This window comes from Calidris pugnax, unplaced genomic scaffold, assembly GCF_001431845.1.
Source record: "Calidris pugnax isolate Ruff unplaced genomic scaffold, ASM143184v1 scaffold211, whole genome shotgun sequence".
Taxonomy (NCBI): domain Eukaryota; kingdom Metazoa; phylum Chordata; class Aves; order Charadriiformes; family Scolopacidae; genus Calidris; species Calidris pugnax.
This window is the reverse complement of record NW_015091083.1, coordinates 4,510,888-4,524,989: the sequence shown is the minus strand read 5'-3', so window position 1 is coordinate 4,524,989 and position 14,102 is coordinate 4,510,888. Positions and strand designations below refer to the sequence as shown.

Below are 14,102 nucleotides of genomic sequence, written 5' to 3'. Positions count from 1 at the left end.
TGTTTGTGGTTGGATGTTAATATACATGGAATAGTATTTTCAATACTAGTATTTTTGTGATTTCCAACTGGAGACTTTCAGCCCATAAGATGGGAACAAGTCCTGACATGAAGACTGTATTTCAGTTTTAAAATTTCACTTGGAATGCTCTAACTGCTGCTGTCTAGGAATAGCTGGCTCGTTTATGAAGTAATTTAGCTATAAGAATACTTCATTTATTTTTTTTTCTTTTAGATAGTTAATTTCTATTTCAAAATAATAAGTATACTAAAATACACTCATTGCCATGTACATTGGTAACAAAAAGACATCTGAGTCAAATTTATTCAGAATATGGTAACTAGCTTACTTTCTGATGTAGCAAATTATTTTGTAAAAGTTCAAGTAATTTAAATAAATCCATCATATTTTCAAATATGGTTTTTATGCCAAATAACTATTTTTGCCTTATATGCTATTACCGCATCTATAATTCTGATACTTAGTTCAAAACAAGTTTTGATGTCACTGAATTGTAGCTGATTTTTTGATCCTTAAATAATTTCCTGATAGAGCTGTTTCAGGTTCTGTTGCTTTAAAGTTGGTGTCTTTTTCTGCTGCTTGAGTGGACTTTGGAACAAAAACTAGAAAAGCAAGCAAAGATCTAAAAGCAAAGAAGTTAAGAGAATACACAGAGCAACAAGTTAACATGATGGGAAAATTGCACCTGGAGACATAAGAATGAAAAATACCAATAAATACCTTTTTTTTGTTGTTGTTGTTCACTTTTATTTTTAAATTATTCTATATAATTAGAAAAACATTTTAAATATGATTAAAATGGAACACAATTTCTAAATCCTTATATTTTAAAAATTTTTTGATGTTGAATTTATGCATTTGTCTCAGGTAAAATCAGTGGTCCTGTTCAACACAGGAAGGTCAAAGCCATGCTTTTTTTGCCAGTTGAAAACTATGTCCTAATATTTCAACCACAGGCTTTAATAGGGTCTTGTTTATATTAGAAAGTTGCACTCATCAAATTTTGTATGTGATTTAGATTGTTTTTTATTTTATTAAAGCAGCCTAGATATTGTTCAATAATTTCTGTTTTAACTAAACTTTTTAATTAAACTAATTAAAAAGATTTGCATTTTTTTTAAAAATAAACGTGAAGAATGTTTCCTCTGTATGGATGTAATGAAAGCCATATAGTGCAACAAGTGAGTCTTTGCTGACGATTATGGAAAACTTAAAAGTCCTGAGTTACTTCTTCAGACCTCATACTCCATTTTTCTCATCAATTTTGCTTACTCTGTGTGATACTGAGGGCAACTTAATTGTATTTCTGTTGATAATGTCACTATAAAGGACTGAATTAACCAAATGTTTTTTGTAGAAAATTCTTCAGTTTTTAAATTAGTGCTGAACACTGACAACATTAAAGTATGATTTAGAAATGGGAAGTATATTATACAGCAAGAGATGATTATTTGGTTCTGTTTTTCCAGTGTCAGAGAAATGTAAAAATGAACATTACATTGAAATTACATGCTAGTGAAATAATACTCTTGCCACAGAAACCAGGTGGTACTTGTGTTTTTACTGTCAACCTGTTTACAGCTTTCTTCAAGTATTGCCAAAGTAAGGATAGATTAACTTCAGCAGTCAGTACTGTTGTATTTATAACAGTAAGATAGCAGATATTTTTTTGGTATAGTGCAAAAATAAACGTACCACAGAGGAATCTGTTAGGCTGAAAGCTAAGTAATTTTGTGAAACAAATTATCATGGAATCAAAATCCTTGAAAGTGTCCAGTTTATTGTCTTTCTGAGTATAATTAATTTTCTGATAGCCTTAATTTGTTTTATTTGTTACATGCAAACTATGGATGTGGTTGGTTTGGTTTTTTTTTTTAAATTACTATTTTTATTTTATTCTATTCTATTCTAGTGTCTTAATGAGATCTTGGAGTCTGCAGATGCACCTCTGGAAGTCACAGATGGATTTATCCAATCAATATCTTTGTCTGTTCCGTGGGGGTCATTGCTGCAGGATAACTGTGCATTAGAAATAAAAGGATTAGAGATGGTCTTCAGGCCAAGACCAAGGCTCGGTAGGCTTGTTTTTTAATTTTCAAAAATGAGATTATTTACAGTTTTTCAGAGGCAAAAGGCTACACTTGCTTTAATCAGTTCTTAGACTTATTTGAAGTGCGATTTAATTTGCATACATTAATGATAGAGAATTCAATAAAAAAAGGAAACCAACAGGTGTTAGTTGATTGTCAAGTGTTTCTCAATTGGTTGTTGTTCTGTGAAATAACTTAAAATGTTTATAATGTTCCTACTGTTGTATCTCTTCTTCCATACTGTTTCAGACATATTGGAATGGGAGTAATACGGTGTGGAAGGGAGTTTGTCAGTTTGTTTTCCTTTTTATAGTGTAGAGAGGGTAGAAGAAAATATTTCTTTAAATACATCATAAAGAAGCTAAAAATGCATAAACCCTATTTTTCATCTTTTGCAAGTTATCTTAAGTAACTTCCTTATAGGTACACTCTGCATTTTGTTCTTATTAGTTTTACTGTGCTAAATTTTGAGCTATCTTATTTTCTGATGGAAGATTATTGCTTTGAAAGAATGCTAGTGTTAGGAGGCAGCTTTATTTATTCACTTGCATCCATTTAGTTCTCCTTGATGCACAGAGCTTTATAATACAATACAAAAACCCCACGATGCTGGTTTTGTCACACTTTTATAGCCACATGGACGTTTCCAGACCTGAATGCTAAACTGGAATGTTTTTCCTGTTTAACATGTTTGTATTTGTGCTAGTTTTGCTTTTGTTGGCATATACTGGAGTGTTGTAGTTGAATTTGATTAACTTTTCTAATCTAGTTTTATACTACTTGTTCACAATGGGTTTGGAATAATCTGATAGGAATGCACTGTCAGTTAAGTTAATCTACCTGCTAAAGAACTTCAGCTTAATACGTGCTGTGCGTTCAGACTTTCTTCTGTTCTGCTTTGGTCAGGTCTGTGTTAGGCACTTAAAACCTGTTCTAATATACTAAGATAAAATCTTAAATCTTGTTTTAGTCTTTCCCCATCTAGGATATGTTTCAAATGGAGTAAGTTCCATATGTTTCTTATGGAATAAGAAACCTTAAAATAATTCTTAAGAAAAAGAGAAAAAAAAAAAAGAGTTATTTCCTTGGTTTCATTTTGCCGATTATACCTGCGAAATCATACCAATTTAATAAAAGTACTCAAGAAATTATTCACTTAAAACAGTGCTGAAGGTTGGTTATACTAAGTTCTGGTTTCATCTTGTTTATGTTGGATTTTCAAATACCAGAATCTTAGCAGTGCTATCTAAATAGGTTGAAGTCATTTTAAAGTAGTAAAGTGTATAAAGAGAGATTGTAATTAAATTTAAGTATGGCTTGTTACTAAGCTGTTGAAACTCTTTTCTGGATGCGACAAATGTGTTACTTCGTTTTGTCTTCATTGTTTCAAAATGTACACAGTCAACTTTAATAAGACTTCTCTTACTCCACAGCATCTGGGTCTGAGCCAATGTATTGGTCAAGTTTTATGACGAGTAGCATGCAGCTTGCAAAAGAGTGTCTTAGCCAAAAATTGACAGATGAACAAGGGGAAGGATCCCAGCCTTTTGAAGGACTTGAGAAATTTGCAGAAACTATTGAAACAGGTATGAATTAACTTCAGACGTTAACTGAATGAACATCTGAGATTAAATCAGTTCATGTTGTCTCAGTTTTACAAAATGGCATCTCATTTGCCATAAATTGTCTCACAAATTTTCCCTTGTTAGTGTTACCTGTAAAATTTAAACAGGAAGGCAAGACAAATGATCCTGTTTTCAAAGGAGGAAAAAAAAAGCCTGTTTACTTACTGAAATATGTGTATACTTCCCTCAGTGGACAGCATGAACCCAACTTCAGGGCAAACTGGTGTTTGTTTACACCAGAACAAATCCAGCTAAATCTGTGCTTGAGTGATTGGTGAGATGCTTTAATTTTAGAGGTTCAAATTTAGCTCATCACACAAACTTAGATTGTTAGTGGTGATGCTGTTGAGGGAGAAACAGAGGATGTTTTTTCAGCTATTTGTTTGCAAAGCTGACCTGTCACGACATACATATCTCAGTAATCACAACATGTTGTTATAAGTACTTTAGGAACTCTGGGATATGGTGGGGGTGATTTTTTTTTTTTTTTTAAGTGGAAAAAACTAAGGGTTTAGGACAAGGGAAATGTTTAAAATCAAATTCAGAACTAGAAGTATTCAGCCAGAGTAACATGAGACTATAGCAATCTTCAGGACTTCAGACATGGTGCACAGTGAAACAGGGATTTTCTTCGAGGATCATCCACAATGAGCCATAGAACAACTTGGTTTGAGCTGTCACTTGCTCAAATATTTGTGTGTTAGAGATGCATTGCATGGTATGGATGTACGTATTAGGGACATATTAAGAGTTTACATTGTCACTTGATGACTTGTTATACTATTAAACTCAATTGATGATTTCCACTGAATGAATTTTGAGAACTTAAACAAAATGAAAGACTGTTTTAAATTGGTTTTAAAAGTCATTGTTGAGTGACTTGACTAAAATGCTTGCATGGTATCTTTTTGTTTTCTCACTTAAGTTCTAAGAAGAGTGAAAGTTACCTTTTTAGATACTGTTTTGCGAATAGAACATGTGCCGGAAAACTCTAAAAGTGGAACTGCACTTGAAATCAGAATTGAAAGGTAAAGAGATTTTTTAAAAATCCGTATTATTTTCTTTCCTCCAAGGCACTCTTTGCCATTTCCTGTACAACATACTTTACCTATGCACATACATTCTTAGTGTATGGTTAGACACTAGCTATTGAGCATCTCTTTTATAATCAGTGAGCATTTTCTCCACTCATCTTCCACTGAACGTGTTTAAGCGAAAGATATTTAACCATCAAATTAGAAGAGTTCTGTTTTCCAAAGATAAGTTAATGACCACTTCCACAATTCATGAATACCACTTCTCAGATCATTCAACAGTCAATGGCTATTACTGGCAGATTAGACCATTTCTTACTCAAAGGGTTTTTAGTATCTTAACAATTCCTCTTATAAATTGAAGATGCTTTAAATATTTTCAGAAAGAAAGATACAGTCCTGAAAATAATTAAACTGGAAGATTTTAGGTCCTCTGTGAGCTTTCACAAGAGCCCACATGTATTCTTTAATTACTTTGATCTTGAATACTGTACATGTCCTTAAACTATTTCTTTTGACCTATGGGATAGTGTAATCATACTTTCTTGCAAAGTATTAGAGTCATTACCAAATAAAACTGATTCTTTCTGAGAAATGCTAATGAAATATATTTGGGTTTAAACGTTTACAAACTTCATGTTATGTTCAGTTCAGGAGAGATGTCAGTAAAACTGTAATAATTTTTCCTGGAACAAACCCTCTCTTCTGTGCTTCAAAAGCTATATTGAAACAATGGGCTAAATAGCATGTTGTTTTGATGTTTGATGCATTTCATTTATGGAAAAGTAGGTGTATTTTTCCACTGTAAATACTATTACGTGGAGACTTGGATCTTTTTAAGAGTTTACTGTTTATGCTGGCACCCAATATTGTAGCGTAAGAAATTTAGTTCACAGAAGTTTTGCAGGCACAGAATGTTACTTTCAAGTAGTACTTTTAGACAACAAAAGTATTAGATGGCAAATTAAAAAAAATAATAAATTCAGATTCTGAAGTAAGAATTGTGTGTGCCCTAATGGAAACGTATGTATAGAAGTATTGGGCAGACTACTGCACTTTGTGGTCAGATTAGACATAAGTATGAGGATAATACCCTAGGATGTGTTCTCACTAGAAGCATGTCACAATTATCCTGTGGTGTCCTGTAGAAAACTTAAGATTTCCACCTATTCCTAGAGAGTGGTGGTTTCTCCTTTCAGGACAGTAAATGGCATTGTAAATAGTATGAAGAGAGAGAATATGTACAGACTTAGCAGTTAAGTGGCACAATAAAGGTAACACTTTGCATGCACCTAGCACTTATATTTTCTTGCTTTTGTCTCCCAGAACTATGTACTGTGATGAAACTGCAGATGAGTGCTCTGGAATTAACGTACATCAGCCCACAGCTTTTGCTCACAAGTTACTGCAGCTCTCAGGTGTCTCTCTCTTCTGGGATGAGTTTCCTGCATCAGCAAAGTCCTCCCCAGTGTGTTCAGCTACACAACTGGTAAAATTAAATACATTATATAAGAGTATGAACTGATGAAGGCTAGAATATATTGTTACCCTCAGATTCATTCTGAAGGATATAGGAGTTGAATTTTTTCTGGAATCTGTGTTCATTAAGTTCATAATCACTTCCTGTTGATTTTGAGGAGGGGGAAGGAAACACACTTAAAGATTGAGTAAAATTTAGGATGTATTGTACTGGAATCTGGTTGCAACTTTAGTGTGTAGAGGTCCTCTACAATTCAGTATTCACTGATGTTTCACAGTTATCAATGCAATTTTGTAATGCCATTGTCTAATTTATATCTGTGTAAAATGGTGATTTGTGTTATAAGCTTATTTAAAATGCTTGTATTTTGGTGTGTGGCTTTTTGTTTTGCTTGTTTAAGAAATGGGATACATTCTTACTCCTTTTTCTGTAATATTTTAAGGCAACTGAACCAAAGCTTTCACCTAGCTGGAATCCAAAAATCATTTATGAGCCACATCCGCAATTAACAAGAAACTTGCCAGAAATTACTCCTTCTGACCCCGTACAGATCAGTAAGCTGATTGGTAGAATGGAGTTGAGCCTAACATTAAAGCAAAATGAAGTACTTCCTGGAGCTAAGGTTAGTCATGCTGTCCTGGTCTTTAATTAAATTAATAGTTGTGTAAGACTTTATTTTTTTTCTGCTGCATATAAAATATGGTGAGATTCTCAAGGGGATAGAATCCCCTTAATTTTGTTTTTGATTCTCTGCATTCAAAACTGATATATACATCTAATAAGACATGTTTACAGTGGCCTGACAGCAAGTCAATGGCACACTGAAATCTGTTAAAGGAGAATTCCTGTTTGTTAGAGAGACTGAATTTATGTATTGGATTAGTTGCTGAGAAAGCTGCTTTGTTTTCCTGAAATTCCTGCTGCTATTCATTTATCCTTTTTTCTTGTAGCACTATGACTGACTTTGCCTATGTATGTGTGGAATGTCTAACTGCTTGATTAAGATCACCTTGGTTTTAAAAGGGTATAATTTACTTCAACAATTACAGGTGAACCTTAAATAATTAATTAGGTTGCAGCATTATAAAACTAACATGAACATTCCTACTTCTGAATTTTTATACTAAAATTTATAGTAAATCGAATTATAACGCCATATTTAAATGCTTCTAGTTGAAATAATATTTTATTTACTTTTACATAAACATACAGGAAGCAAAGCCGTTGAAAATAAACCCCTTTTTAAAAAAAAAAAGTGTCAGTATATAAGTAAAGTTGTGTAAATATATTACTTGTCTCCAATTTTTAAATTGGCTACTGACCTGTCCTATGTGGGGCACTGTATTTTATAGAAAGCAGGAAAGCAGGAAGTTTCTACTACAGTAGGAAACACCTTTAAATTAAATGATGTCCAGATGTTTCTATAGATCATAAATTTTCCACTTCTGTGTCATTAGATGTATATTAAGGTATCCAGAAGAAAAAAGTCAAGGGCAGAGTTGAGAGTAATTATAGGAGAAGTTCAATATAATAGAACACAGAGCAGAGGTCTCTGCAAGTTGGGCTTGAGTACAAGCAAAACACTGTTGTGTTGCTGTGCCAAGCTGCTAACGGGAAGCAATACACAAGTACATTTCTAGCTGTTGTGTAGAAGATGAAGATACTGCTGGAATGGCTGTATCCTTTACAGCATCAGAATCTACTATCAAAATAGTTGATGCAAGACTTCTAAAGAAAAATTCTTTTAAGTGTTCTTGACTTTTTTTTGCTTTCTTTTAGTTGGATGTAGATGGACAAATAGATTCTGTACATCTGTTTCTGTCACCAAGGCAGGTGCATCTTTTGTTGGACATGGTAGCAGCTATTGCTGGACCAGGCAAGTGAACGTTCTGTAAATGTTAAATAGGTATTACGGTGGATGAAAAATAAAATTTGCAAGATAAGTTTCCTCGCTGGAAAAAAAATACTTGTGGTGGTAGATTATTATTAATTTCTATCTGTAGCTGTTCTGAGTAGGACTGTGATTGGTTTCTTGACTCCAGTTGCAAACTGTGCATGCTGGTAATGAAAATCTAGTAACAAATAAGGCTTGACAAGTGACTATATAATAGGATAAGAGATGGGGAAATGGTAGGTGGAAAAATTCAGGAGGCTGGAACAATTGTGGTTCTTGTAGCTCCTGTTTCGTGAGAGGGACTTAGCATTCTGGTTCTTCTCTGTCCTTTCTCTTCTCTGAATGAGAAGAGACATATACGCTGATATTATATGGGAACACATTTGCATGTATTAGCCTAAAATACTTTCTTCAGACTTGATATTAATGAATGCTGGGAGAGAGTAATCCATTTACAACAAGTACAGTTTTCAAAACAACAAAATGCATGTTATGTACGCATCTGATATACAACAGATATACATATACATCTGTATGTATATATACATATACACATATGCACAAAAACAGCTGGTTAATTTTCAGATTCATTATTGAATGTTCTCTGGGATACTGGTAAGGAAATTACAGTGTGCTTTCTGTCCTTTTTATTATTTTTTTTAATTCAGAGAGCCTAAGCAGGATAGAACTGTCAAATAAAGATAGGAAGAACCGGCCTATGCAGCAGGAAGATGAGTATCGGATTCAGATGGAGTTGAGACGTTATTTAAGAAAAGAGTCTTTGTCTGCAGGAGCCTCATCTGAACAAAGCTTCTATGAGACAGAGAGTGCCAGAACGCCTTCTAGTCGGGGCAAGTATAAAAGATGACACAGCATAGCAAATAACCTGTTGTTAAGATTGTATAAATTGACTGTTCATCTTTTAAACTTAATAACTTAAGTATCAAAAGAACTTTGACATAGAATAATTGTATGCTATTAATTGTACTGTTGAATAAAATACTAGCACCTAGATTAGGTGTCAGACTAGACTTGATTCAGTATTTCATGAAAACTGTTCAGTAATCTATATGTTACTGTGCAACACAGTAAATACACATGCAGTGTAACATCTTTTCAAATGCCTGGTTGAGGAAATGTAATACAGAAATTAAATGTAGAATAATAGTTGCACTATCCTGATATTTATATTTTTATTTGAATAATTTTTTGATTTGTCAGAAGTAGAGAGTATGAATTTACAGAAATTATGTCAACTTGAATATGAAAATGGAAGACTTAACTGTTTTAGTATTTATTAGGTTTTTCTTTTTTAAAACAGTCTTTGTCCATAGCTACTACTAGTCTCAGTGTCAAGAGAACTCGGAACTTCTATAAATAATATATGTAGCTGGTTATTCTGTCTAGGAGTTAGATTTCTGAACTTAAGAATACATTTTTGTTAAAAGCAATTTTTTTTCTTTAGAAAATAACACTTTATTGCCTATGGTTTTTATTAGAAGAAGAAGTTTTCTTCTCAATGGCTGAAATGGACATGTCTCACAGCCTTTCCTCCCTTCCACCTCTTGGAGACCCTCCAACTATGGACCTAGACTTGTCTTTAACCAGTACATATACAACTACACCAGCAGGATCTCCACTGAGCACTACAGTGGTATAGTATTAACTACTTTTAAAATCTTTTTGAAACTAACACTTCTGTCTGAAACTGTAGCATAAATATTCTTTCCAATATCAAGAACTATTGTAAAATTCTAGGACAATGGGAAATGTTTAGAGCTGATAATATTCCTTTTCTGTGATGGAAATTATATTGGAAAGTTTCTCATCTCTTTGGCTACCAAGACAGGAAATGGAACGTGTTTGTTTTCGAATGCCTTGAAGCTTGAATAGGACACTTTATGATATATTTTCTTTTTAATAACTGCATGTTTGCCATCTGGATTTTCTTTTAATATGGACTACACAAACAATGACAATAGAAAGTACAAAATTGTTGTATTACATTATTCCTCAAACAACATTAAAATTATGCTGTTGATATCACCATCTTTCCCCAACCTGTTATGTGCCTAATGTTTCACTTAAAGAAAGCTGTTGATTGTGTGTGCATGTATTTTCTTTTTGTTCTTTTGCCTTATTATTTATGTTTGATCTATTGTTTAACATCTATTTGTCAAATTTAAGATCATACATATTTGTTTTAGCTTCAGCCAACTTGGGGTGATTTTCTTGATCGTAACAAACAAGAACTACAACCTCCGAGAGGTTCTTCACTTACACCCAACATAGTTCACCAGACTTCCTTAAGAAGGACATGTAAGTAAATATGTTGTTTTGCATTCTGCTCTCTAGATAATTCTGGAAATGAGTTGTTATGCAGCAACCTCATAAAAAGAAATGAAAATCAAAAGTGAGATGACTTTATAAATGTGTTATTGCTGAAAAATTACGTGAACTTAATTTTGTATTTCAGCTATTCCATCCAGATCTGTTTCTGTGGATGAATCCAGACCTGAGCTTCTTTTTAGACTGGCAGTTGGAACTTTCTCAGTGTCTGTACTTCATATTGACCCTTTACCCCCACCTGAAAGTTCACTGAACCTTAACCCATTGACACCAATGGCTCGGGATTTCTTTACCCGAATAGAAAAGATTGAGCCAGTTAAGTTTTCAACAGAAGATTTTCTGTCCTTCCGAGAAGTATTTGCAGAAGCTTGTTCTCATGATCACCTTAGGTATAACTTTGCTTATTAATAAATATAATTTACAAAAAATATCTTTTACGTAAATTTGAATAAAGTAAGTTTATTTCCATAGGAATTGTGTCACTTAATATTGGAATTGCATTAGACTTCTTTGTTAATTTCAAAATAGCCTTGAATTTTGACATCTGTTGTCAAAGACTTTTCTTTTAATAAAAAATGCATAAACATTAAAATCAACCTAGCTTTTTTCAACAGATGAATTAAGCTTGATACAGTTTCTAACACAGAAATCTAGAATAATTAATTATTAATCATTAATTATTTCTTTAAAAATAGCTGTATTTTACAGGACTATCTGTATTACAACATAGGGGTTTCTGTTTGAAGGAATTTGGGGTTTTCCTTAGTGCAAAATAGTGTATCAGTAGGGATAAAAAGTATGTGTGAGTAAAATCGTCAAGTTAGTCGACAGTCTTTTTTTCCAGAAGTTTTTACTGCCCTAGTACAGTCTATGAAGTAAAATATTTAAGGGTGTATATCTATTTTCTTACCTTATGCATGTAATTTAGACTTCCTGAGGCATTTGACTTTGTCGTTGGCTATATAAAGATGTTAGATTCCCAGCTTTATGTGAATTGCATTTTAGGTTAGATGTCTGAAGTGTTCTTTCCAAATTTACCCTGACTATTGTTGAATGTGTAACATAAGTGAGCTCCATTGTCTGTCTTGATAAAGTTATAATCTGTTGTAAGTAGATTTTTTTCTTATTTTTGAAGAAATTATGGTGACTGTAGTGATTTATAAAAAGTATTGTAGCGGTCCTTTTTTACATATTTAAATTTTGACTTTTTATAATTTTTATTGTTTCATGCTACTTTTTGTAATTCATAATTTTCATAACTCAGGTTTATAGGTACTGGCATCAAAGTGTCTTATGAACAAAGGCAAAGGACTGCCTCTCGAAGTTTTAGTACTGATTTATCCATTGGGGACATGGAGTTCCTGGAATGCCTTTTTTCTACTGACTCTCATTCCGTTCAGCCTCACTATACAGAGGTATGTCAAAAATACAGGGACTTCCATAGAAAGGAAATGTTAATTGTATAACTGAGAATGCTCGATCTTAAAATAGCTGTAGCTTTAAACAATTTATTTTTTAAAAATATATTACGGTTTTGAGATGCAACTTATATTTTAATTGCAAACTCAAATAGTGAACCAGCATTAGCCAGGCTTTGCTAGTTTACCTCCCTTTTAAATATGCTTAAAACAGTTTGGGAATTAGAGTAAATGTTTTCCAAAAACTGACCAATGGAGTTGAGCAATGCAAAAGTTTCTTTGGGTGATGAATATTCTTCCAGCTGGTTGGAAACATCCAATAAAGTGGCTGATTAAGGAAGCACTTGGGCTGGGGCTCCGTTTGATGACTTGAATGTAGGGTTACCTACTGTCTGTTCTTCGTAAAATGTCATAAATATATTTTCCTGTGGTAACTCTTTCCTCCTTATCTATTAAGTATTTTTAACTCTATTTTATTCTAAAGCTGCTGACATTTCGTTCTGAAGAAGGAAATGATTCTCGTGCTATGCCATGCCTTCAGCTTCATTATAAGCATTCAGATAATAGAGGACCTCAGGTAAGGTGGGAGATTAAAAATGCAAAGTTTCTACATAATAGTCTTTGTGTAATTTTGTTCATTTTAACAGAAGGGTATCTTTCATGTAAAACAGAGGGTCCTTAACTCCCAGTTGTTGTAATTTGTTTCACTGTATTGTTTTTAAGGATTTTAGTGCTATTTCTCTTTCTTTTCAGGGTAGTCAAGGGAGACTCAGTTCTGTTCCACAGAAAGCAGAGTTACAAATAAAGTTATGCCCAGTGTTTTGTGAGCTGGATATTAGTATTGTAGACAGATTAAATTCCTTACTTCAACCACAGAAACTAACTACAGTGGAGATGATGGCATCTCACATGTATGCTTCTTATAACAAGCACATAAATCTGGTAAGTTAAAAGAGAAATTGATTAATAAACGTGCTGATTTTTTGCAGGAGGAAGGCAGGATGGCACTAAGCTTGAGATTGCTAATTCTGATCGATTTGTGGTACCAAAAGTACTTGTGGTTCTTTGGTTTTTTGTTGGTTTGTTTTGTTGTTTTACTTCTGATACAGAAGAGTAGCCATTTGACGTAAATACTCATTTTAGGTTCAGTGATTGCATGCTTGATAACAGACCTAAGACAATGATAGCTGCTTCATAAGTTCTCAGCTTCTTGAAGCAAGCAGAACTGGGCAAAAAAGAGGAATCTTAACTGACTTTCAATTCCTCATCTGTTCTCCAGCAGATGATATCAACTGGTGTTGACAATTCCGATTCTGTAGTGTAAATGTTTAGGTGTCACAGTCAGCCCCGTTGCCTCTGCTGTGCCTTAGTCACTTTTGGGGTAGGTAATAGGTTGGACTATATGCATTGTGTTCTACTGGTCAGGGACCAACCAAAGAAGTTGGAGGTTGTTCGACTTGGTTCTCATTGTCAGTAGGATTTAAGTGTTTAGTATATTTAGCACAATAACATTAAACTTGAAGGCTTTTCTTGAAATATATGAGGATATGTTTATGCAATTTATTGATTTTCTAGACAGCAACAAATATCTTCATGTAATTTTATTACGACATTGATTACAGAAAAACATGCCTTCAAGATTTATTTAAGAGAATCCTTATTTAAAAATTTTGTAAGACATCAGTAATTTCTATCAATATGGTTACGTCCTGAAAGTTTGATTCTTTTAACTGATAGTCAGCAGCCTCTCAGGGAGGTTTTGAATGACGGATTAGTGACAGGAGCTGGAAGCCGTGACTTACTGGAAGGGGCATGATAGTAGTTCCTGGCAACAACAGAATTTAAAAAAAAAATAAATCGAAGAGACATGATATTTCCTAACTGCAGTTGAGTATTGTTTGGTACTCAATCTCTACTTTAAGAGGGGGAAAAATACAAAGATAGCCATTTTTGAAAGATTACTAACCTCTGCAAACACTTTAAGTAGAATCTGAACAGCACCAGTAATAGAAGAATATCCTAAGAGTAATAAACCTGCTCCTACTATGTGTGTTTTGTGTGGTATATGAAAAAGCTGATCTTTTCTGGTTTTAGGAATTGTATCATCAAATGTTTCTCCATAGTAATTTTTAGTGGTATTTTCTCTAATTCAGACTTTTCCCCCCCCCCCCCTTTATCTTCTTTTTATATC

At 33.4% G+C, this 14,102-nt stretch overlaps 1 protein-coding gene across 4 annotated transcripts in view; it reads left to right on the top strand.

Moving 5' to 3' along the window:
* The window catches only part of ATG2B (autophagy related 2B), a 47,023-nt gene that overhangs the window by 2,013 nt on the left and 30,908 nt on the right, over window positions 1-14,102 (top strand). For all 4 annotated transcript variants that reach the window (XM_014957533.1, XM_014957534.1, XM_014957532.1 and 1 more), the window contains exons 2-14: window positions 1,934-2,096; window positions 3,545-3,697; window positions 4,662-4,764; window positions 6,097-6,259; window positions 6,693-6,872; window positions 8,030-8,126; window positions 8,813-8,995; window positions 9,644-9,798; window positions 10,352-10,463; window positions 10,621-10,882; window positions 11,758-11,908; window positions 12,396-12,488; window positions 12,665-12,853. In XM_014957533.1, the coding sequence (XP_014813019.1) occupies window positions 1,934-2,096; window positions 3,545-3,697; window positions 4,662-4,764; window positions 6,097-6,259; window positions 6,693-6,872; window positions 8,030-8,126; window positions 8,813-8,995; window positions 9,644-9,798; window positions 10,352-10,463; window positions 10,621-10,882; window positions 11,758-11,908; window positions 12,396-12,488; window positions 12,665-12,853 (2,004 nt within the window). The remainder of the gene's footprint in view (window positions 1-1,933; window positions 2,097-3,544; window positions 3,698-4,661; window positions 4,765-6,096; window positions 6,260-6,692; window positions 6,873-8,029; window positions 8,127-8,812; window positions 8,996-9,643; window positions 9,799-10,351; window positions 10,464-10,620; window positions 10,883-11,757; window positions 11,909-12,395; window positions 12,489-12,664; window positions 12,854-14,102) is intronic.